This window comes from Equus przewalskii, chromosome 10, assembly GCF_037783145.1.
Source record: "Equus przewalskii isolate Varuska chromosome 10, EquPr2, whole genome shotgun sequence".
NCBI lineage: Eukaryota > Metazoa > Chordata > Mammalia > Perissodactyla > Equidae > Equus > Equus przewalskii.
In genome coordinates, this window is record NC_091840.1 from 52,061,512 (window position 1) to 52,085,732 (window position 24,221).

Sequence of the window (24,221 nt, forward strand, 5' to 3'; positions counted from 1 at the left end):
CCCATATGATCCAGCAATCACACTCCTTAGTATCTACCCAAAGAGCTGGAAACTTATGTGCACACAAAAACATGCACACAGATATTTACAGAAGCTTTGCTCATAATTGCCAAAATTTGGAAGCAACCAACATGTCCTTCAGTAGTGAATAGACAAAGGTGGTACATCCAGACAATGGAATATTATTCAGCATCAAAAAGAAATGAGCTATCAAGCCATGAAAAGGCATGGAGGAAACTTAAATGCATATTACTAAGTAAAAGAAGCCAATCTGGGGCTGGCCCAGTGGCCTGGTGGTTAAGACCGTGCGTTCTGCTTTGGCAGCCCAGGGTTTGCAGGTTCAGATCCCTGGCTTGGCCCAACACACTGCTCATCAAGCCATTCTGTGGCAGCATCCCACATACAAAATAGAGGAAGACTGGCACAGATGTTAGCTCAGTGGCAATCTTCCTCAAGCAAAAGGAGGAAGATTGGCTACAGATGTTAGCTCAGGGCCAATCTTGCTCACCAAAAAAAAAAAAGACACACAACAACAAACAGCCAATCTGAAAAGGCTACATACTGTATGATTCCAACTACATGACATTCTGGAAAAGGTAAAACTATAGAAACAGTAAAAAGATCAGAGGTTACATAGGGTTGGGGGGGGAGGAAGGGATAAATAGGTAGGGCACAGAGAATTTTTAGGGCAGTAGAAATACTCTATGTTACTCTAATGATGGATATGTGTCATTATATATTTATCAAAACTCAAGAGTGAACCCATTTTTTCTGTTTTGGTGACTTTGCTTGCTGGTACACTAAGCACAGTAAGCACACAGGCGCACAGGGAAATTGGAGAGAGAAAAGTGTAATATTTTGTATTTTATCGAAAGCATCAATACAATCATCACAGGAAAAAAATTAGGACTATGTTGGGCACAACTCACATATAAAATAGAGGAAGACAGGCACGGATATAGCTCAGGGACCATCTTCCTCAAGCAAAAAGCGGATGATTAGCAACAGATGTTAGCTCAGGGCTACTCTTCCTCAGCAAAAAAAAAGTTAAACATCCACCTATTATATGACTCAGTCATTCCACTAGTAGGTATTTACCTAAGAAAAATGAAAATTCATGTCCATACAAAGATTTGCACAAGAACGTTCATGGCGGTTGTATTTGTAACAGCGAAATACTCATCAACAAGTGGAATGGATACACAGATTGGGGGAAATTCGCACAATGGAATGCTGTTCTGCAAGATGACAATGAAATACTCAGCCACGCAACAACGTGGATGAGTCTTAAAATAATTATGCTTAGATAAAGAAGCCAGAACCCCTCCTCCCAAAAAGAGTACACACTATGATTCCATTCCTATAGAATTACACAAAATAGAAGCTAATTTACAGTGACAGAAAGCAGGTCAGCAGCTGTCTGTGGGTTGGGGGAGGGACGACAGTAAGAATTACAAGAGACAAGAGGAAAGCTTTTGGGAATAATGATTATGTTCATTATTTTCATTGAGGTGATGGTTTCACAGGTGTATACAGATGTCAAAGCTTACTGAATCACACACTTCAAATATATGCTATTTATGATACTGTGAATTATACCTCAACAAACCTGTTTTTAAAAAGTAGAATTAGAAAGAATAAAATATCTTTTTTTTTTTTTAGGAAGATTAGCCCTGAGCTAACATCTGCAGCCAATCCTCCTCTTTTTGCTGAGGAAGACTGGCCCTGAGCTAACATCCATGCCCATCTTCCTCTACTGTATATGTGGGATGCCTCCCACAGCATGGCTTGACAAGCAGTGCCATGTCCGCACCCAGGATCCAAAATGGCGAACCCCAGGCCACGGAAAAGCGGAATGTGCAAACTTAACCATTGTGCCACTGGGCTGGCCCAGAAAGAATAAAATATCTTAATACTAACATGAAAAAATGACCATGACACATATTTAAAAGAAAAAAAAAGCTGTGCAATTACACAGCATGATCCTATTTATGCAAAATATGTGCGCTTATACTGAATAAATGTATGTATATGTATAGAAAAAAAGCCTGAGGAAATACATACTGATTTGTTTACAGTTTGAGATTAGAGAAGTAATCTGGGGAGCTTTTCATTATACATATCCCTACATTGTCTGACCTTTGTATAACAATCACGCATTGCTTCTGAAATTGAAAAAACTGAAGAAGGTAAAAAAATAATGAGCAGATTTAAAAGCCACTGGGCAAGATGAACTTGGACATAAAATCCAAACTGACTTCTTTTATATGAGAAAAAGACAGAGTCCTGTATTTGGAGAATAATTCCCAATTGTGGAGAAAAGGAAGGAGCACATGTCCAGATTCCCCGGGGCTTATCAGATACAGAGCTGCGCATGCTCTCTCTCTCCCAGGAGAGAATCACTACCTCCACGAGCTACCTCAACGGGTGACATCATTTGTCTATTCCTCAGGTATCCTGAAGCACAAAACTGCCAAGGGCTTTAAAAGACCAACTGTTCTCCATCTGATTTTCAATGTGCATAAGGAGCATACAAGGCTGTAGTAAAAACATGACAAGGTTTCGGAGCCCACACTCCTTGGTATGCAGTACCTTGGATGATTTTCTGCTGCTGCTGCCGGATTTCATCAAAACCCAGGCCTCTGGTCTCCTCTGGCTCCTCGAAGAGCCAAGGGTTGGGTACTCCTCGCTTAGCCCCTCCAGTCATCAGGCTGGACCTAAGAAAAAGATTAAATGCGATACATAACTCAAAAAACATAGCTCCACTGAAAATTACTCCCACAAGTACAGAGGTGGCCAGCCTTGCGTGCTTGGAAATTCAATTCAACCACAATTTATTGCATCCTTAGTTTACGCCAGCAATTGTGTTCAGCGCTGGAAGAGATACAAGGACGAATAAGGCAGAAGCCTAGTCCCCCAGAGAATTACAGCCTGTTAAGGAGACTATCGCAGTATGTAATACTCTTGCTAATCCTCCAAGACAACATTTGAGTCAATAATCATAAATGAGGGTCTTATATTTCAAAAACTCAAGGCCAAATGGAAGCAGTCTTTTCATTAGAACAAGTTTGTCTCATAGGCTATGTGACACCTAAGGCACAAATATTATTTCTCAGGAAGATAGCAATGTTGCAACTATAGATTATAGCATTAAAAAATGACCATAAAATTTCTTATTAAAGTATATTTGGTTGCTCACAGATACAAACACACACAGGTTTTCAAATCCAATTTTATGAATATAATGTAGCATTCGGAACATAAACAGTCAATCTCAACTATCAATCCTAACCTTTACTCCCTCTAGCAACCAATACGGCCCTTCTGGAAGCACCAGATATATTGATCTCCTTGCTGTCTGAAGAATAGGGAACACACGTTTTTGGCTTCAGTTCCCATGTTTGTAGAATTCCTCCCATCTTGAGCATCTCTTCTCTTGTCCCCGCCTGCTCACATTCTGTCCAACCTGCAAGGACCATCTTGTTCATGAGACCAGCTCTGACCACTTCAATCCGGACACGAACACTCACTCACTTTAGAGTATGGTTCATAGGACTCATAAAAATGATTATAACAATGATGGTGACATAACAGCAGTAGCAGTAACAATAACAGCTAACATGTATTAAGCATTCACTATGTACAGGCACAGCTCCAAGTGATTTATACGGATTCACTCACATCTCCATTATTTGTCATTCTCCTGGCCCTTTTCACATCTCTCGTATTGTCTAGAAATAACTGCTACCCTATTGCTCAACCTTTTACATAGGTAAGCCTCATGCCTACTAAATGGAAGGCAGGAACGGAAAATGCCCCTTGACTAGACTGCACACTGCTCCCCAACACGGAGTGAACGGCTGTCAGTGTGAGCTCCAACCCTGGCTCCACTGCCTACCAGCAATATAGGAACAGCAACATCTGCCTCAAAGGCTGCTGGGGAGTACATAAAATAATTCATTTATTTAAAAACCATTACCTTAGTACTTACATGTGGTAGGCACTGTTCTCATCAATGGGGATGAGGAAGAAATAGAATGTAGACAAAATAGACCAAAATCTCTCCCCCTACAAAGTATAAATTCTTGTTATGGGTGTTGCTCTTATTCTGGTTGAGGGCAACAATGTGCAAAATGTGTGCAAAATGCTTAATGCAGTGCTTGGAAGATAATAACCTTTCAATAAATGTTAATTATTGTCATTTTACCAATTACTGCGGGAAGCACTGAAATATTATTGAAAAATAAGTATACTCCAAAGGCAATATTAACTTCTTTTTTAGTTTAGCACTATAAAACCTAGACAAGAATATGATATGTGTCAAGAAACAAACCCATGCAAAACTGGAAGAAAATTTTTCCTTTGACTAAGATTTTAAACCACAGAGCTGGTCTCCCTGCTTGAGTGCACTAACGTGCCAAACAGAAGGAAGACTTTCTTCCACTTTATCAAAAAAGGCAAATGTGCTTCTTTAAAGCCTTACTTGGTTGGCCTCAAGTATCTAAAATGTCAAGATTTTGGATTGATTCTCTATAATAATCTTTCAATTTCACTTAGCTTTGGAGACAGGGAAAGAAAGCAATGGAAAGAGGAAAGAAAGAAGGAAGTTTACAATCAAAGTAAACCCCTTAACTCTTATACTGTCTTGCAAGGGCCAGCTCTTGATCAAAACAGGAGTCATGGGATGTTGCACATGGTCCACTGCAAAAGCAAGTGCTAACAACCAGTACAACGGGTCAGAGGCATATAAAGTAACCTTGAAAGTGCATCTATCACCAGCTATGAGCATCCATTCCAATTAGTATATTGCACGTGAGTTGACACTAGACATTGTTCCTCTAAAGGTAATATTGGAATGCCCTCCTGGTAGCTTCTGCCACACCTACAGCATATATTTTTTTATTATTAAAGGGGGAAAAAACATATGTAGGAAAATTATTTTAGAAATCTCAAAAAACGGCAAATTATAACTATAGCCTTTAATTATAAATATATTTTTAATAGATGTATATTTTTTAAACACTAGAGAATAAAAGTATAACACGGGCACAATTTAATATGAATATCAATCAACCACCAGACATACAGGAAAGATTTCCCAGGGCTGAATTCAGACTCATAGAAATTCTAAGCACTGAAAAAATTATTTTGATCTCATTCTCACAGAGTTCAATATGAAAGCAATAGTAAACTGCAATGCAGTTTGCCAAAGTAAAATTTATTCCCTAATGCCTTCTTTCTGGATTATCTGACTCCAAATTTTCTGTTCAGTTCTTCAAGGCTGAACTCACCATCACAGGTGTCACTGTATGCAGAAGACCTAGTTTTCTTTTATTTAGGTTTTATGCTCAACTGAATGTCTGGATGCCTATTAGTACTCAGTACTCTCTTAGGTAAAAAGGAAAACATGAACGAATTTAAGACATAATTCTTGCTTGCAAGGAGTTTACAATCAAACTAAAAAGACTGATGGAGCAATTACTAACTGAAGTAAGAGAACACCTAGCTTTATATCCCTGGGCAATTCCAATAACCTCTTCAGCCCTGGTTTTTTCACCCATAAAATAAGGGAAGTCAGTCAGTCAATAGCTTTCAGCCTTCATTCTGATCCAACACTTGAGGAATACACACCCTCCTCAAGAGCGGGGCGGGAGGTGAGTGGGGAGGCTCACCTCGGTTGGGGCAGCCAGGTATTCTTTTTATTCCTGCAGAAGAGGATTTCCATCTTTGAAAATCACGGACTTAGATGATTTTTGAGATCCTTAATGCTTTAATTAAAATTTTTCTCATTAGGTACCAAATTGCATAAGTAAGAACAGAGAAGAAAGAACAATTTCCCCACAAAACCCATTTTCCCCTCCCTCAGTCTTTCTAATTTCAGTTCAAGACCATCACTGACCCAGTGGCTCAGGCCCAAAACCTTGGAATCATCTTTGACTCTTTCTTTCATAGCCCACCTCACCTAGTCCATTAACAAATCCCTCAAAACATATCTAAAACCCGACATTTCTCCTCTACTCTCTTGCTTCCACCCTACTCTTCCTGTCTCCTGCTTCTACTCCTACCCTCTACGTTCTACTCCCCACACAACTGCCACAGTGATCACTGTAAAAACAAATCCGCTTCCTCTGCTCAAAACCCTGCCACATCTTCCCATCACCCTTGGCATAAAATCCACTATCTTTACTATAACCTACAAGCCATGCTAGCCTCCTGGCAGGTTCTAGAACACACTGAGCACATTCCCCTCTCAGGGCCCTTCCACTTGCTGTCCCCGCATGCCCCATGGCTAAGGCACTCGTCCCCAACATGGTCACGTGGACTTGCTCCCTGGTTCATTCTACTCTGCTCAGATGTCATCTCCTCAGAGAGGTTGCCATGACTACTCTACCTAAAACACTACCCTCTCCTGTAACTCCTTAGCCCCCTCCTTCTTATCCGGCTTCATTTTTCTTTATAGCACTTAAACCACCAGCTGTTACATATTATATATTTGTTTATTTTCTGTCTCCCACACTAGACTAAAACCTCTACAAGGGTAAGGACTGTCACTATATCCTGGCATAACAGGCACTGAAAGAAAAATATTGAATGAATTAACTTATTCAGCAAAAACCAACTGAATGAATGAAATAAATAATAGTAGTCAGAAAATTATAGTATCACACACTGGTGCTGTGTCTTGTAATTTCAAAGGCATTTCGTAAACGTTATCCCATTTGAATTGTAGGCAAGCCTGTGTGTAAGTCAGAGCAGGCATTACTGACAAGAAAACCAAGGTAAAGAGACATCAAGTGACATTCTCAATGTCACACTTAATGGTAGAGCTAAAGGTTCCACCTACCTCTTCTAACTCAATCCAAGACACTTTCTTTCTGCTGTCTCAGAGAAGATTTCACAAAGGTAAGGAGACTCAAGACAGCCTTGAAGAACGGGTAAGGTTTAGCTATGGGGGCCGGGAGGGCGGTGTAAGGCATTCCAAAAAAAGGGAAAAAACATGAATGATGTATCCAGGGCAGGGAATGTGTGCTATACACGTACGTGGGATAAGAGTGGAGAGTGGGTGAAATTTGGAGAGCTGGATCTAGAATTAACGCCAAGGTAGGCAGGCATGGTAAACTTCTGTCTGTTCTCCCACTCCCTTTCATCCTCACACTCCTCCAGAATTTTATCATTTTAGCTTTCCACTAGTTGTTCCACATCCTATAAATCCCCAAGCAAAGACTTCCTCTCCTATTCACAGCCAAACTTCCTTAAAGAATGAACTATGCTCATCAGCTGTACTTCCCGACCCTCCCAGTTGGCTCTTTAACCCACTGCAATCCAACTTCTGCCCTATCACTCTACTAAAACTCTTCCCACCCATAACCTCCCTGCTGCCAAATCTCTTCCCAGTTTTCACTTCAGGCCTCATTTGCCACAGCTAACTTATTCCCTTATCCATGAAACCTCTCCCCACTCGGCTTCCTCCACACCACTCTCTCCTACTAACAGTTCCTTCTCTATAATTTGCAGGTACCTCTTCCTCTATCTGCCCCTTAAATATTGGTGTTCCTCAGGAATTCTATTTAGATCTTCTCTTTTGACTATATTGTCTTTCTCTGGGCAATTTTATTTGTTCCAGTGATTTCAGGCTATAAGAACAGAAGCTAGCAGTGCTTAAACACTTTTTATGCCCCAAGACAAATGAAATAGGACACATCACTTGAGTCATTATGGAGGTGGATTCTTATGGGGTCTCTTATGGCAGTGACTCTTATGAGTCATTCTGGGGGTCGGAGAGGGGCATACCCCTCCCCTAGCAGGGCAATAGCAGAACCTAGGGGTGAGGGAAGGAATGGCACTTAAGTAGTTAAAAAAGAAATCCCAGTTAAAATCAAAATCAGGCAAGGCTTGTCCTCCCACCCCTCATCCTGATGGAAACCCACTGTGCTAAAGACTTTCAAATTTATCTCCACCCATGAGACTTTGCCACAGGCTCTCTATCTGCTTTTATGGCTTTTTGTTTAGGAATCTCCAACTGCATGTGTATGCCACTCCAAAGTCAATATATCCAAAATCAAACTCATTACTTTCACCTTGTAAGCTGTTCGTCCCCTACGCTATTTTGTTTAGCAGCGCCACTGTATTCTCAAGTCATCCAAACCGTTTTTTCCCCTCTCTCCCACAACTCATCAATTACCAAGGCCTCCCTCAGAGGTGGTTCTCAAGTCCATGCCCTCTTTTCCAACCCCATAGGCACTGCCTTGGCTCAGACCCTCCTCAGCTCTCACGTAGAACATGGCCATAGCCTTCTGACTGGTCTCCCTGTTCCCATCACCCTCATTGAAATCATCTTCTACTCTGCTGCCAGAACTATCTTTCTAAAACAGAGGTCTTGCCATAACATTTCCTATTTAAAAATTTTCATGACTCCCTAGAAGCTACAGATCAAGTTTAAGCTTTACAATATGGCCCCAGTGATCACTGCCACGTCATCTCCCAATACCCCTTTCCAGATCCTACCCTTCCTTCAGCCTGACAGACTGCTCACCACTTCTCAGACAAAGGCACAAACTTTCACACTCTCATGTTTTTGTATGAGTCTGGAGGGTCCCCGCCCCCACCCCTTTGTCCATCTGGCAAAATTCTATTCATCCCCTAAGGCTCAACTCAAATGTCACTTCTGCTGTTTAGTCTTTCCTCAGCCCCATCCCCACCCCCTCCCTTGAACCAATCTCTCCTTGGTGCTCCCTTGGCACTTTGCTCGAAACCTCCGACGTGGCATCTATCAAGCAGGATTGTAGTTATTTACTCATCTGTCTCCCTTCCTAAATTATGAGCTCTGTGAGGAAAGGGGCGACAGGACAGTCATGTTTATATCCCTAGTCCCAAGAAAACAGCGCCTCAGCGTGTGCCAGAGAGTAAGCATTCAGGACATGTTTATGAAACAGAACTAGGAAAACCACCGAGCTTTTTACGCAAGAGAGACAAAATGAGAGGGGTACTTAACATTTTTATCTTCAGAAATTTAAAAAAACAAGAAGAAAAGAAAACCTAAAAACTTTAGCAGCAAAGACTGACATTGTCCAAGCAGATGGAGAGAATACTGCTGGAAAGGGAATTCCATCACAACACCTTGTAGCCCAACCCTGCTTTTGGAAGGACAATGAAGGAGTGTTTCCCTTTTGAAAAGTAAATTAAAGAAAGGAAATGCTAAATACCGTGCTTTTGAGGTTAGGATAGGCTTGAAAGGTTTTAAAAATACATCAATAATTTTTATCCATGTTCTTTCAAGATGGAACTTATCTAATAAGTGGAATGTATCAAGTAAGTGCCATATTAATAAATAGATTAGATATCTGTCTTATGAAGATTTTGCCAAAGTTTCACAGTTGCTTCTACAGATAGAAAAATATTTTTCACCCCAAAAAGCAAATGATGTGCATTATTAAATTATGATAGTCTCTGAGCAGAGGGGCACAGATGATCCCTGTTTGTCTGCTGACAAATGTAGCTGAAGCTTGTTAGAGTTCATAGGGAGGGCGTTCTTATCAACTGAGTACAGAACTGAAAAAAGCAGCGAATTCCAAGAAGTAGCTTTCTTGAGCTTTTCTTAGCATTTCAAAAAGATGTCAAAGTGACTATATAAAATGTTTGTTTTGTTTGAAAAAATAATCAGTGTGTGAGTATTCACAGACCACAGCGAGGTCTGCAGTGAGGACGAGGGAAGACGTTTCTAGGGTGTCAGGGAACTGAAGCGAGCCCGTAAAGCCTTGTAATTAGACTTGCTTCTAGATGTGAAAACGCTGCTACGGTACGAAAGGGTAATGCTTTTTTCAAAACTTTTTCTGGTAGTTTCTCTCTGTGAATATAAAGACGCACAGAGGCTCAAATTTCAATCAGAAATAGATTCTTTGACATAAATTCTTTAGAGACAGAATCTGGCAACAATATGCAGGCTGGCTTATACTGAAGAGAGGCTGCGGTCAGAGAGGCAGGCTAGAAGGCTAGGGTAATTTAGGCAGAGGTGATGGGAGTCTGGAGAGGGGAAACGACAAGACAACAGAACAGTGAGCAACGGACAGTTCCCACAGCGACTCAAATGAAAACTCCATGAGTATTGCTGAATAGACTGGATATACAGGGGGGTAACAATTTCCAAAATGGGTGACTTGGGGAATTGACACAACTTATGAAAAGGGAAACTTCTCATTTCCTTTCAGAATTTTCTCAAACTTCAACACAGTTCCTAAGAACAACCCCAAAGTACAACTGCTCCTTCAAGATCACGATCTACGGATCTCTGGCTACTTGTAGCCATATTTACTAGATGGCTAGCTTCTTTAATACCAGTACTCTGTCCTGTTCTTTTTGTATCCCGTCCATCTATCTGTCCATCCATTCTTCCTACAAATACTTACCGGGTACCTTCTTTGTTACAGCCACTAATCTAGGGGCTTAGAAGTGAACAAGAAACCAACACCTGACCTCAGGGAGCTGATACTCCGGGGACCATAAATGCCTAACAATGTGCCTCTTGCAAAGTAAATACCCAAAATAATTTTTTTGTTGTTAAACTGAATAATCTTTCTTGTGTATTAGTCCAGAATAATAAGAACTCAAAAAGGGAAAATATCTAACTTACATACCACCCAAGGACATTCTCATCGTAGCATCTTTAAAATATACCACAATCAAATATTTTTCTAATTTTAAACCAATCTCATTTTTTTCCCTATTCATTGCTGGCTAAATTTACCAATAAACAGTTTTAACATTAAAATAAAAACCTAGCTCAACAACAAGAAAACAAACAACCTGATCAAAAAATGGGCAGAGGACATGAACAGACATTTCTCCAAAGAAGAGATAAGGATGGCCAACAGACACATGAAAAGATGCTCATCATCACTAACCATCAGGGAAATGCAAATCAAAACTACACTAAGATACACCCATTAGATTGGCAAAAATATCCAAAACCAAAAGTGACAAATGTTAGAGAGGTTGTGGAGAAAAAGGAACCCTCGTACACTGTTGGTGGGAATGCAAACTGTTGCAGCCACTATGGAAAACAGTATGGAGATTTCTCAAAAAGTTAAAAACAGAAATACCTTATGACCCAGCCATCCCACTACTGGGTATCTATCCTAAGAACGTGAAATCAGCAATTCTAAGAGTCCCATGCACCCCTATGTTCATCGCAGCATTATTTACAATAGCCAAGACGTGGAAACCACCTAAGTGCCCAGCAACTGATGATTGGATAAAGAAGATATGGTATATATACACAATGGAATTCTACTCAGCCATAAAAAAGGACAAAATCGTCCCATTCGCATCAACATGGATGGACCTTGAGGGTATTATGTTAAGCGAAATAAGCCAGACAGAGAAAGACAAACTCTATATGACTCTACTCATAGGTGGAAGTTAACATATAGACAAGGAGAACTGATCGGTGGTTACCAGGGAAAAGAGGGGGTGGGGGGAGGGCACAAAGGGGGAAGTGGTGTACCCACAACATGACTAACAATAATGTACCACTGAAATCTCACAAGGTTGTAATCTATCATAATCTTAATAAAAAACATAAATAAAATAAATAAATAAATAAATAAATAAAAACCTAACAAACAAATTAAAAACAAAATTTTCAAAACCGAAAAACAGAAATGCAAGGTGGAAAAGGTCATTAGAAGTCATTATTTTGGCCTCCAACCTGAATTTGAGAAAGCCCAGTGCGCTACTCCTGAGAGTCATTCAGGCAATCTAAAACCAAGCAAAGAAAACCAAAAGGAACAATTCTTTACTTTAAGTGTGATTGTCGTAATAGCTAAAAAGTAGAAGAGGGAAAGGAGGGATGATACTCGGAAACAAGAATTCTAAGTGAAAGATGAATTAGCTGCTCTGCCAAATTTATGGTGACTGAGAGCCACCTGCTGGTTAGCGACTGAAGTTCAACTACAAAGTAAACGTTAAGCAATCTAGTAATTACCATTGATTACAAGCAGCTCCTTACTTTATTACACTACGCACTCTTACAAACATGTTCAGACAGAATGAGCAAAAGTCAACAATAGGCTCACAAATTACGAGGGAGTTTCTGTTGCGAGAATGTTCCTTTTTGGCTCTATTTCCAATAACAAATTCTCTACATCTTCTTCCACTTTGTTCTTCACAACCAAACACTTTTAAGGGACAGATCCAATGAGGGCTCAACGAGGTTAACAATTTGCATTTAGGCATTTGGCATGCCCATTGATTTCCATCTTTGTCTCAACTCCACTGTTTTTCCCCCTTAACGAGCATATTTGTTACCATTCTCACTTATTTTATAAAATAAAAACACACTAAAACATTCAATTAATTGTGCAAATTAACACTGTTCTATGGACAAAGATGTAAGTCTAGTGAAATGAAATTACTGGCTGACAGGGAGTAGAACTAAACAGTCTACAGCGTTGAAAATTCTACAGTTGGGGCTGGCCCCGTGGCCGAGTGGTGAAGTTCGCGCGCTCCGCTGCAGGCGGCCCAGTGTTTCGTTGGTTCGAATCCTGGGCACGGACACGGCACTGCTCATCAAACCACGCTGAGGCAGCATCCCACATACCACAACTAGAAGGACCCACAATGAAGAATATACAACTATGTACCGGGGGGCTTTGGGGAGAAAAAAATAAAATCTTAAAAAAAAAAAATTCTACAGTAGTAGAATTTTGTGTTTGTCAGCTGATGGACAAAAATCCAAATTTGGCATTACAAGACTGTTTAATGGTGTCCATGAATACTGCATGTACACTCAAGATGCACAGAAGCCAACAATCGCTTACACGGTCATCATTTTTCACCTCAATAACCTTGCTTTTTATTATATCAATCTAATTCATATCTAAAAACTCAAATTAATGAGACAGGCACATATGCTTTTAACTATGGCATCCTGTTCCTCTGGGAGCAAGGCCCAGGAACCTGTAAGCACCCTCAGGTGATTTTTATGCAACCAGCTGGACACCAATATGCAGATTGGTATGGAAATTATTGGTCTAGAAAGAGTAGGATTAGAGAAAGGACACAAGTAAGAGGGGAAATATATAGCATGGGAATTCTACTCACTCCACAAAGGCTATCTCAAGTCTCATTTCTTTCATAGTCTTCTCAACTTCCTCCACCTCACATGGATCTCTCCCTTTTCTAATCTCCAAGACCATTTATGGCCCAGAACACACAATTTAGCACTTAATTATAAACTATCTATTGCTCTCTAATTGTTTTGTGCAGGATAGGAAGATCTCTCCAAATGGCAGGCCACTTCTGGATTCCCCTCTGCTAAAATCAGTGACAGCCAAGTGTTCAGGGATGTTTATAAAGCACTTTACAAAGGCATTAATGTATGCCTTCACATATATTGATTGCATTTGAACTTCACAATATTTTGAGAAGTCATGATTATCTTCAGTTTACAGAAATGGAGAGTCAAAATTCAAACCCAGGTTTTCTAATGTTCCTGCCACTGAATTAATTACACATGCAAAGTCAGCCATTTGCTGCTGGCATGTATGGAGGTAGACACTGTCTACAAAGTGGTACAATGAATATGAAGAAGATAAGTACACAAAGCCAGTGAGAAATGAACAAGTGATGGTTCCTACAAGGGAACCATGGGAGGATACCAAAATTGCGAGAAAAGGCCCGAGAGACAAACTCAGGGCAAAGGACAAGAAGACTTGAGTTCTAGTTCTCTCTCTGCCATTTATGAATCTCGGGCACAATGACTCCTCTAAGAATCAGTCTCCTCATCTGTAAACCAAAAAAGTAATCCTTTCTCTGCTTACCTCTGAAGATTATTCTGAGGGTCAAATAAAATAATATGTATGAAAGTGCTGGATAGAGAAGAGGAGGAAGGAGAAATAGAAAATTATTCTTTTAATTTTTTCAGTTTCTTAAAAATTTTCACTTACAAAAAGCACAATTGGAAAGTATTACATGGCTTTTTAAAAAATCAACATAACTAACTTACAACACAGTGTGAATACAGGGAACTCCTCCTCCTCCTTCCTGCTTATTCATAGACTGGAATTTTCCTCCTTTTTCAATTCCCAAATGTTTTTTATAATTTAAAATTACTACATGCTGGGGTAAGGAATATTTCTATTTTCCCTGCCAAAAGTCACAACTATACCAGTAGTTAAGGACTGCAATTCAAAACAAGGTATCATTTTTCACCCATTAGATCAGCAAAACCCCACAAGTTCTGTGACATCCACTGACAGCTAAGGTGGAGAGAGAGAGGCTCTCACATACATTGCTGGAAGGAATGGAAAGCACAGCTTGTAAGAAACAGACACAGCACTCCCTGTTAAATCTGAACATCCACACCTTTGGTCCCAGTAACCCCACTGTGGGGACTCCGTCCTACAGAAACAGAAGCCACACTCACTATGGATATTTACTGCAGCATTGTAACGGCAGAAAACTAAACAACCCAATATCCATCAAATGGGGAGTGGCTGGATAAATGATTACACATTTATATTATCGAATAATGTAGCTATTGAAAAGAATGTGTTACATCTATTGATTTGGAGGAATGTCCAAATTTAAATAAAGAGGAAATTAGAGAGTAATATATGGAGTACAGTTCTGTTTTCATTAAAAAACAAGAAAGGAAAACAAACTTATGTACATATTTGTATGAGCACAGATAGATGTGAGAAAGGAAACCCTCCAAACAGTTAACGTTGGTCATGTTAGAAGAATGGCATTGGAGGGAAGGGAAGGGAAAAAGAGAATTAACTTTTGGGGTATACCTCAGCATGGTCTGACTTGTCAAAATGAGCATGGATTGTGTTGATAATTCGTTTTATATCCAATGAAAGATGAGTCATTTCCTCATGGGGAGGGGGAGCAGGGAAAGGGAGCACAAGATGGGAACAAAGAACCAAAAAGGAAAAGACGACCTAAGTGGAGCCTATTAGAAAGAGGTATTAAAAGCATCCCTCTCCTTTTGAAACTAAGAATGGAAAACAAAAACTAAAATCGAGAAACGCCAAAATCAAACATATTCTTCCAGGGGAAAAGAGCAATGGAAGAGAAAGATATGAAAGGAAAAGGCAAGGAAGGAAGATAAAAGACACAGAGAAACAAGAATAATAAAGAGACTGGGAATGGGGCAAAAGTCTACAGAGAGTCATTGAGGAGGAAGTTTTATGACAAACAGGGTTGCAGTTACACAAGATTACAGAGGAAGAAGGACAAGATTACAGAGACAAGTGAAAGGTGAGACAATTCCTTTTCTAAATTTAGGAAGTACAAGTAATCTTAACACCCTCTCCTCACTTTCAAGGGAGAAAAACCCTAACTTTTCAAAATTTAGAAACTGGGACAATCTGAGTAAGTTTCTCCTTCTATTGACTTACATCTCCATCTTGTGGTCTGTTCATGTCATAGCTCTTAGAGTGAGAGTGTGTGTCTGTGCACGTAAGTAAATATATACATATGTATGTATAGTTATACACATATATGTTTAGTAAGTAAACTAAGTAAACATATATGTGTATGTAATATATACACATATATGTTTACTTATAAGTATATAAATACTTTTTTATATATTATAGTTACATATATGTATACATATGTGCATATATAAGTATACTTACATATACAAGCATATATACATATACACATATATACGTGTATATGTAATATACATGTGTATTATATAAAATGCATATGTATATGCATACTTACATACATGTTTTTAAGTTCAAGTAGAACATATAAACAGAAAAACCGTAAGTGTACAGCTCAAAGGTAATTCACAAAGTGAACACCCCCAGTTAATCACTACCCAGAGCAAGAAGCAGAGCACTAGCAGAACCCCAGGACCCCTCGTGTCCCCTTCTAGTCACCACTTCCCCCAGAGAGAACTACTTTCACAATTTATAACACCATAAATACGTTTTGCCTTTATAAGAATGGAATCATACAGTATGTACTCTTCTGTCTGCTCATTTCACTCAACGTTAAGTTCGTGAGCTTCATCCATAGTTTGGTGTGTAGTTGGAGATCATCCCTTCTCATTTGCAGCGTGGGATCACTGTGTAAATACACCATAATGTATTTAGCCACTATAGTGTAGATGGCCATTGGGTTGTTTCCACGTGGGACTATTAAGAATAATGCTACTATAAACAGCCTTGTACATGTCTTCTCTATAGTTCGGTCTTAGGAGATACAGTCAAACAATTTTCCAAAGAGGCTGTATAACGGACAGTCCCACCAATAGCATAAGAGAACTCCAGTCACTCCACAGCCTAGCAACACTTGACATGTCTGTCATTTCCATCTTAGCCATTCAGGTAGGTGCAATGGTATGACACTGTGGTTTTAGTTTGCAGTTTCCTGATGACTAGTGAAGCTGTACATCTTTTCACATGTTCATCAGTCATTGGATATCCTCTTTTGTGAAGTCCAACTGCAAGTCTGCCTATTTTTTCTAGGGGTTGTCTGCCTTTTTTTGATTTTTAGGGGTTCTTTATATATTCTGGATACAACTCCTGTGTCAGATGCATGCAGATGTAGATTCCCATTCTGTGGCTTGTCTTTCACTCTCTGTAGTATTTTGATAAACAGAATTTCTTATTTTAATGAAATCCAACTTATCATGTGTTTCCTTTACAATTAGCGCTTTCTGTTTCCTGTTTAAGAAATCTTTGCCTATCCCAAGGTCATAAAGATACTCTATTTTTTTTTTCTAACAGCTTTCTTGTTTATCTTTCACATTCAGATCTACGATTCTTCTGGAAATGATTTTTATGGAGGGTGACAGCAGAAGCTAAGATTCATTTTTTCCCATATGGATATCTAGTTGACCTATTTATCGAAGAGACCATCTCTTCTCCACGGCACTGCAGCATCACCTTTGCCATAAATCAAGTGACAGTGTGCGTGTGGGACTGTTTCTGGATCCTCTCTTTTGTTGCACTGATTTATCTGCCTGTCCTTGCACCAACATCGCACTGCAGCTTTGACAGTAAGTCTTGATGAGAGGCAATGTGAGTCCTCAAGCCTTTTGTTCCTCACAATTGCCTTGGCTCTTCTTGGCTCTTTGAATTGCCATATAAACCTAAGAATCAGCTTCTTAAGTGACAAAACAAAAAACCAGCTGGGGACTCTGAATGGCTTTGCTCTGAGTCTATAGATCAATTTTGAGAGAACTGACGTCTCTGAGTCTTCCGATCTGGTGCTGCGCTGCTTGCAGACAGACTATGCCGTATTACACTGCACATGGTAATCACTGGGTACCTTTGTCGACTCGATCAACAATATGAGATGGCAACGACTCACATTTATTTAGATCTCAAAGTCTCTGGTTTCACTTGCTAGATCAACCATCCAAATGGACAAAAATCTCTTCACAATTAGTCTCTCTTTGGAAGTCAGGCTTCCAAAGGAAGCTAACAGAGATTCCTTTCCAATCCCATGGAGAAAAAAACCTGGGCTAAATGACTACAAGGATCCCTTCAACTGATAATCAGTCTCCCGAGGACGTACAAAACCGAAAAAATTCAAAAAGCTACTTTGCCAAGTTCTGAGACAGTTTCAAGATATTTAAGAGTCCTGGTTTAAACATTCTGTTTCATAATCTCCAAGATATATTGTTAAGCAAAAAAATAATGCATAGTAAAGAGGGCATATTATACCATACTTCATGGTAAAAAATAAAAAAGGTGAGAGAGAGACTGGAGATGTGTGTGTGTATCCTTGTATACGTGCAGAGTCCCCCTGGAAAGATCCGTAGGTAGCGGTTAGAAGCGGCCGCCTCTGGGGAAGAAATGGGCCCGCATGGCAGAGGTGTGAGGGAGCTTCAGTTTTCATTCATTACTCTTTTTTACAGTTGGAGTGTTTACTAAGTGATACATCACTTTAAAGTTAAATTAATGTTTTAAACAATTCTTTGAAAGCAAAATTTTATAAGTTCCCATAAACCACTGGAATATCCCAAAGTATCGACATCTCGGCCTAATACCATCAACCAAACTGCCTCATCCACAAAAAAAAGAGTCAGTCACAAAAAATACCTTGTCATATGACATATCCAGTTTTTCTCCCCAAGAAAACATGGTCATTGTACACAGTGCATGGTTGGTATCAGACCAGCAGTTAATATAGGAAAAAAAAATGTGCCGAGGTAACATATAGTCCAGATTTTTCAGGTCAGTCCCTATTTCAAATACTCCCTCTGATCATACTAAGTATTAGTCTATGCACCAAATTAACCTAATGCGTTTCTCCAGAATGGGAGACAAAGTCAGAAGCTATTCCCTCTGAAAATGGAATTAAACAAGAATTAACATAAAATGCACAAGGTCCTCTGTCTGCAGAAGAAACCAGCTCTATGAAACTGTATAAATGTGTCACAGTTAAAACTGAACCGTACTTCAGAAGCACTTCTGCTAACCCTCATCAAGCATTCAGGTGGTAGGTGTAAATATCCCACTTCTTTAAAAAGAGAATTGGAGACTTAAAGCAATTATCTAGGTTTCATTTGAGCCTAAATAACAGAACCCAGAAGGCCAGGGAGCTACTGCTCCTCTGGGATTTCAGGAACAGGAGAAGAAGGTTCTTACTGAGGTTATAGGAGTGAAGAACCCTGAGTCTCTGGCATCGGAAGAAACTTCAAGATGAAGAGAGTTGCTGCTGCTCAGAGAGCTGCAGGGACGAGCTGAGGCAGCTGCTCCAGCGTGCCTGCCCAACATCCTCACGTCTCTTCTCCCTCGTTATCAGAACCTTGACTTTGTTCAAGGCTCCACTGCTCAGGGAAGGTGACCACATCCTCAGTTCCAGCTCAGGGATATATCTATCCTGAATAAACCAAACCAACCACGGCAACTCCAGTTCCCTATGGTTTTTGGCATGTGATACAATCCTAGCCTATTTCTACTTTGAGCCAAAGTGTATTGGGAAGTTTCTAGGAGGTGTTTTCTTGTTCTTAGAAAACAAATAACTGGAAAATTAAGAGAATCAACAGAAAAACTATTAAAAACAATCAGATAAATTAAAGTATTTATAATAGCAGACATCAGATATCAACAGCTTTTATATAAACAGCAATAATCAAAAAGCATGACAGAATGAAAAATTGAATTTAAAACAACAGCCAAAAAGATAAAACACCCAGGAATAAATTTAACCAGAAATGTGTACAACTTACTCAAAAAAACATTCTGAAAGACCTGAAAGATGGCTTGAACAAACAGAAAATATCTCATGTTCTTGGATAGGAAGATTCAACATCATACAGAATTTCAAGACTTAATGTAATCCCAATTTTAAAAAGCAACCAGTTGTTCCTTCCTTTTTTGGAACTAGATTAAGCTGATTCTAGAGTTTGTGTAAAAAAAAAAAAAAAGTAAAACTCTTAAAAAAGAAGTGAAATAAGAGGGGATTAGCCCTATCATGTATTAAAACTTATAATAAAGCCTCAAAATTTTAAAAGGTATGGTACTAGCAAATGAGTAGACAGAGAGACCAATGGAACTCATTACAAAGTCCAGAAATAGTTCAGATACATATGGGAACGTACTATATGAGAAATATCATCATCTCAAAATTTGTGAAGAAAACATGGGCAACTCAGTAAAAAATATAGTCAGTCACAAAAATAGGGTAGCCAAGTAGGAAAAAAGTAGGATTCATACTCTTCACCAAATTAAATTTCAAATGGATCAAACATTTAACAGTTGTAAAATAAAATCATGAAAAAACTAGAAAAGAAAACACAGGAGAATTTCTTTATAACCTTGGTTCACTGTAATTATATATAATAACTACATAAAACTCTACTAAGAAATAACAAACAATTTTCATATATTAGATTGGAATAGGATACAAAAGTTTAATAACACTCTTTGGGAAAAACGATATGGAAATAGGCACTCAATATAAATTGTTAGCACAAGCCTAAGTTGGTTCTATCAAAATTATAAATGCATATATTCTTTGACTCAGCCAGACTACTTCTAAGTACTTATCTAGAGACAGACTTTCACACACGTGAAATCCCTTACATACAAGGCTATTCACCACTATATTTTTGTAACAGAAAAAAAAGTGTGTATTAAACATACATGTATACACATAAAAGTATACGTAATGTCATAGACTCAAAATACTCCTAATAATAGGAGACTGGTTAAATTATGGGACACGCATACAATGAAATATTATTAGGCTATAAAAATGAATAACAAAACTTTATATGCTTGTTTGAGAAGAGCTCCAAGATATATGATTAGATGACAAAAGAATGTTGTAGAATGGTACATATAATATGCTACCCTTTGTGTAAAAGATGGAGGAAAATAAGTAAATATATTCATATTTGCTGGCATATGCTTAAGAGAACCCTGGAAGGAAATGCCAAAAATTATTAACAGTGATACTTACGTCGAGGACTGGGGGACACAACAGGAGGAAGCTTTCCACTGAAAACTATTAAATGTGTTTTAAATTTCTTAGCCAAGTGAATGTATTACTTATGCAAAATACATCCTCCTTCCTGTCCTACTGTTGTTTGGAGTGTGGCTGGGAACTGCTACAGGTATTCTGAGACCATGGGAAGAGTCAGTCTGCACATTCCGAGGAAGACGAAACGAAGAGAGAACCTGGATCCGTGACGGCATCACTGGGCTGCGGAACTAACCAACTCTCTCAATTCTCTAACCTGGAATTTATATATGAGGATCTTTTTCCTTACTGAAGCCGCCCTGAGTAGGTTATCCATTACTTGCGGCTGAGGGCATCCTAACCACTGTACTAGTGTAGTGGGCTAACCCAGGCACCCACTTGGTTGGTTAGAGGAGTGAGAATGAGCACCATCTCCTTCTTCCTTTAGGTACTTTACTTAGTCCTCCTCCTCTGACCGGGGGCTGCAGACACAACCTCCCCTTCTAGTCTTCATTGTGCATACCCATTTGCACCTAATTTCTCTGTCTTGTGGTTTTTTGTTTTATGTTTCCCCTACCTGACTGAACTCTTGAAGAATGAGCATTATAAAAGATGAACAAACCCCATCAGGGTCACCTCTCAGGCCACCTCATGTGCGTCTATTAACTTCTGATTCTAATCTTCGCTGGCTAAGAAAGTAGCCTGACTATGTACCAAAGTTACTTACCTTTCCATCAAACTGCCCAAAATAATCAGTGAGGCAGAGACAAGGCCATATGTTTCACCAAGCCCCGTTTCATTTTCCTCTTCCTGAGCACAAAGACTACATTTCCCAGCCTCCCTTGCAGTTAGGTTGGAGCCTTGTGACAGGTTATGGCCAATGGGCTATATGTGTGAAACTTCCAGGCCAGAGCATACAAGAGGGGTGCGTTCTCCACACCCTCTCTCTTCTCCCATCATAGAGAACATGCAGGCCTCGTGTCAAGACAGCACAGCCATACCATGGAAACAACCTGAATCCCTGAGTCACTGTTTGAGGGGAGCTGTCCTGGAGAACCACCGGACTACACAATGCGGGCAAAAAAAGCTTTCACGTGGTAAAGCCCTGAGATGCCCAGTTTGTTCAGTTACCAGCGCCCTGCCTATCACGTCCTGACTCAGTCAACCTCTCAATCAACAAAAATTTGCTGAGTGCCTACTACACAGCCAGCTCTGCCAGGTGTTAGGAAAGAGACAGAAAAAACAAAGATTTTCATTGAGCAAAGATCTATTAATCATTGTGCTAGGCTTTGGTCCCTGTCCTCAAGGTATTTAAAATCTAGACGGAGAAGCGAAACATACATTTGCAAAAAAAGGAAAAAAGAAAAACAACTAAGTATTAAACCACGCAGCCTCCCCAGCTAATCAGCTTCCCACTGATATTCTCTCCAAGTGCAGTATGTTTTTCTGCTGAATTTATTTTACTTATTTGTGTGATTCTTGAATTCATGTCTGTCTCGCTCACCGAACTGTACATAGTTCAAATGCAAAAACTAGGTGTTTTCTGTTGTTTTGGCTTTTTTGCCACTACATTCCCAGTACCAGTCCCTGACACGTAGTAGGCACTTAACTACCTAGAAAGAAGGTTTCTATTTATCTTATTTTCGCTTCCTCAACTATTTTTCATTAAATTAGCAGAGAAATTTAACATTCTTGGTTGCACTCAATACAGCCTTGATTCAACTATCCTTGGGCTCACTGAGAGAGAGAGAAGCAAAGCTTTACTGATCTCAGCACATCCTTTATGTGGCAGTAGACCTAGGAAGTGAACGTCTTTCTGGGGCAGAAGGAAAAGGAATAAGGAATTACGGCTTATCCGCTGTCTCACACGATTAGACTAATGATGCAGGTGTATACTCCTTAGCAAGGTCCTACTTCTGGAAGAGTAGGTTGGTCATGTGTCCCTAACTTTAAGCAACATAAAGCATAAATCAATGATCCTTTAGGAAATCTCAGGACTATCAGATACAAATCATGCTTCTTATAAACCAAGCTTTAAGTGGAAATAAAACATTCAAATATTTAAAATAGAGGAGGAGGGAGTACTTTAATGGAGCATTTAACATAAATTTTTCTTTTGCGCATCTTGGCTGCCAATAGAGTGATATGGAAAATAAATTGGAAGTATCATACTTTTTTTAGCAGCTCAAAGAAAAAGTAAATATCTGAAATTAAATTTAAAGTTCACACTCTTAAGAAAATGTGAACATTTCATTATCATCTTCTTTGGATTTTAACAACTGGCCTGCTTGTTAATATACCATTCCTGACACACAACTACCATCTCAACCTCGAAATAACTTCCTATTTCCTATAATCCTCCATATAGTCGGTGGTGTGAAGATTAAAGCTTAGCCAATTAGCCACCCACTACAGCTGAGTTAATCACATAATCTTTGAGATGGTCACAGAGCAGTGGAGTATGCAGTGATTTTTTTTTTCTCTTTACAAAGATTTAACTAATTGTGAGACTTAGCAATGCTCTCAAATATAAAGGGCAGTCAGGTTTTAAATCAGAAGCTGTGTCATTGCTTTCTAAGTCCTGGCTTATCTTCTTCTAAGAGACATTGTTACACAGAGACTTCTTTAACAAGTTTCCAAGTGCCCTAAATTAGTCAACCATTGCTTATTTAGACCAAAGCTCCACATCAAGGCTTACTGCTTTAGAATAATGATCAGTAATCCGCAAGGTAAAACTAAGATGCTGTCACATGACAGCTACACATTCAATTATGTGATTGCCACATTAATGTCTGTTTAAAGGAAATGCTAATCCAAACTGAAGTTTGACAATACTCTTCTCTCCTTAATAAGGCCACATAAGAGGAGGAAAGGGAGGGGCTGAAGGACTCCTGGGAATGAAGGATGGGGAAGAGAGAGAGAGGAGGCAAAGGGTTTGGGTGAGAGCGAGGGAGGAGGGCACAAAGGCAACAGGACAGAGCGGAGGAGGGAAGGGCTCAGGACGGAGAGGCCCGGCAGGTTCAAGTGAGTCCTGGTCGCTAAACTGATCCTGTGGCACTGGGGCCAGTTATCACGGGGCTTTGAAATCCTGATTAGCAGATTAACCCCGGTTCCCCAACAGTGAATGTGCTGTGGTCATTAACGACAAAACGCGCCACAGTTAGCATGTCTAGAGCATTTTAAAGTTCTGAAAAGGCTTTCTGGCCAATGTGTTTCTGTGGGTCACAACCTAAGGGAAAGACGTGTCACCACCCCCTTACCCCCCACAGTGAAAAAACAACCCACACTGATATCAAGAATTACAGAAGCAAACAAAAATGTTGGAGGAGCCCAGAACTAGAATTCACCGTAGGGAGGACTGAGGAAATCTCTGTGAGTCACTGGAGATGCCAGAGAAACCGACAGGCAGAGGAGGGAATGAGTTTCTCCAAAGAGAGAGCTGAAAGGTCCCTGACAGTTGGTATCAGAAATGACTAGGCAACCTGACAGTCAGCAGGCAGGTGGATAAGGTCGAACTGCTAACCGAAACTGGTCATGCCTACAACTGAATTCAGATCCTCAGAAGGCTAAGTCCAAGCAAAAGAATTCTTAGAGTATGAGAAGTTGGGGATGGAAGGGGAGGCCTCAGGTGTGGGCATTAGGGGTAAAAAAGGGCAAAAACAACACCCTGACAAAGTCAGGTGAGCAAAATCAAAGACCAGGAACTCTGACCTCAAATCTAAGACAATCTACTTCCGGCAATCTACTCTGACTTTAGCATTTATTCAGTCACTCACTCGCTCAAC

At 39.7% G+C, this 24,221-nt stretch overlaps 1 protein-coding gene across 4 annotated transcripts in view; it reads right to left on the bottom strand.

Annotated features, from left to right (window-relative positions):
* The window catches only part of STX8 (syntaxin 8), a 242,512-nt gene that overhangs the window by 194,000 nt on the left and 24,291 nt on the right, over positions 1-24,221 (bottom strand). For all 4 annotated transcript variants that reach the window (XM_070561064.1, XM_008529293.2, XM_008529294.2 and 1 more), the window contains exon 5: positions 2,593-2,717. In XM_070561064.1, the coding sequence (XP_070417165.1) occupies positions 2,593-2,717 (125 nt within the window). The remainder of the gene's footprint in view (positions 1-2,592; positions 2,718-24,221) is intronic.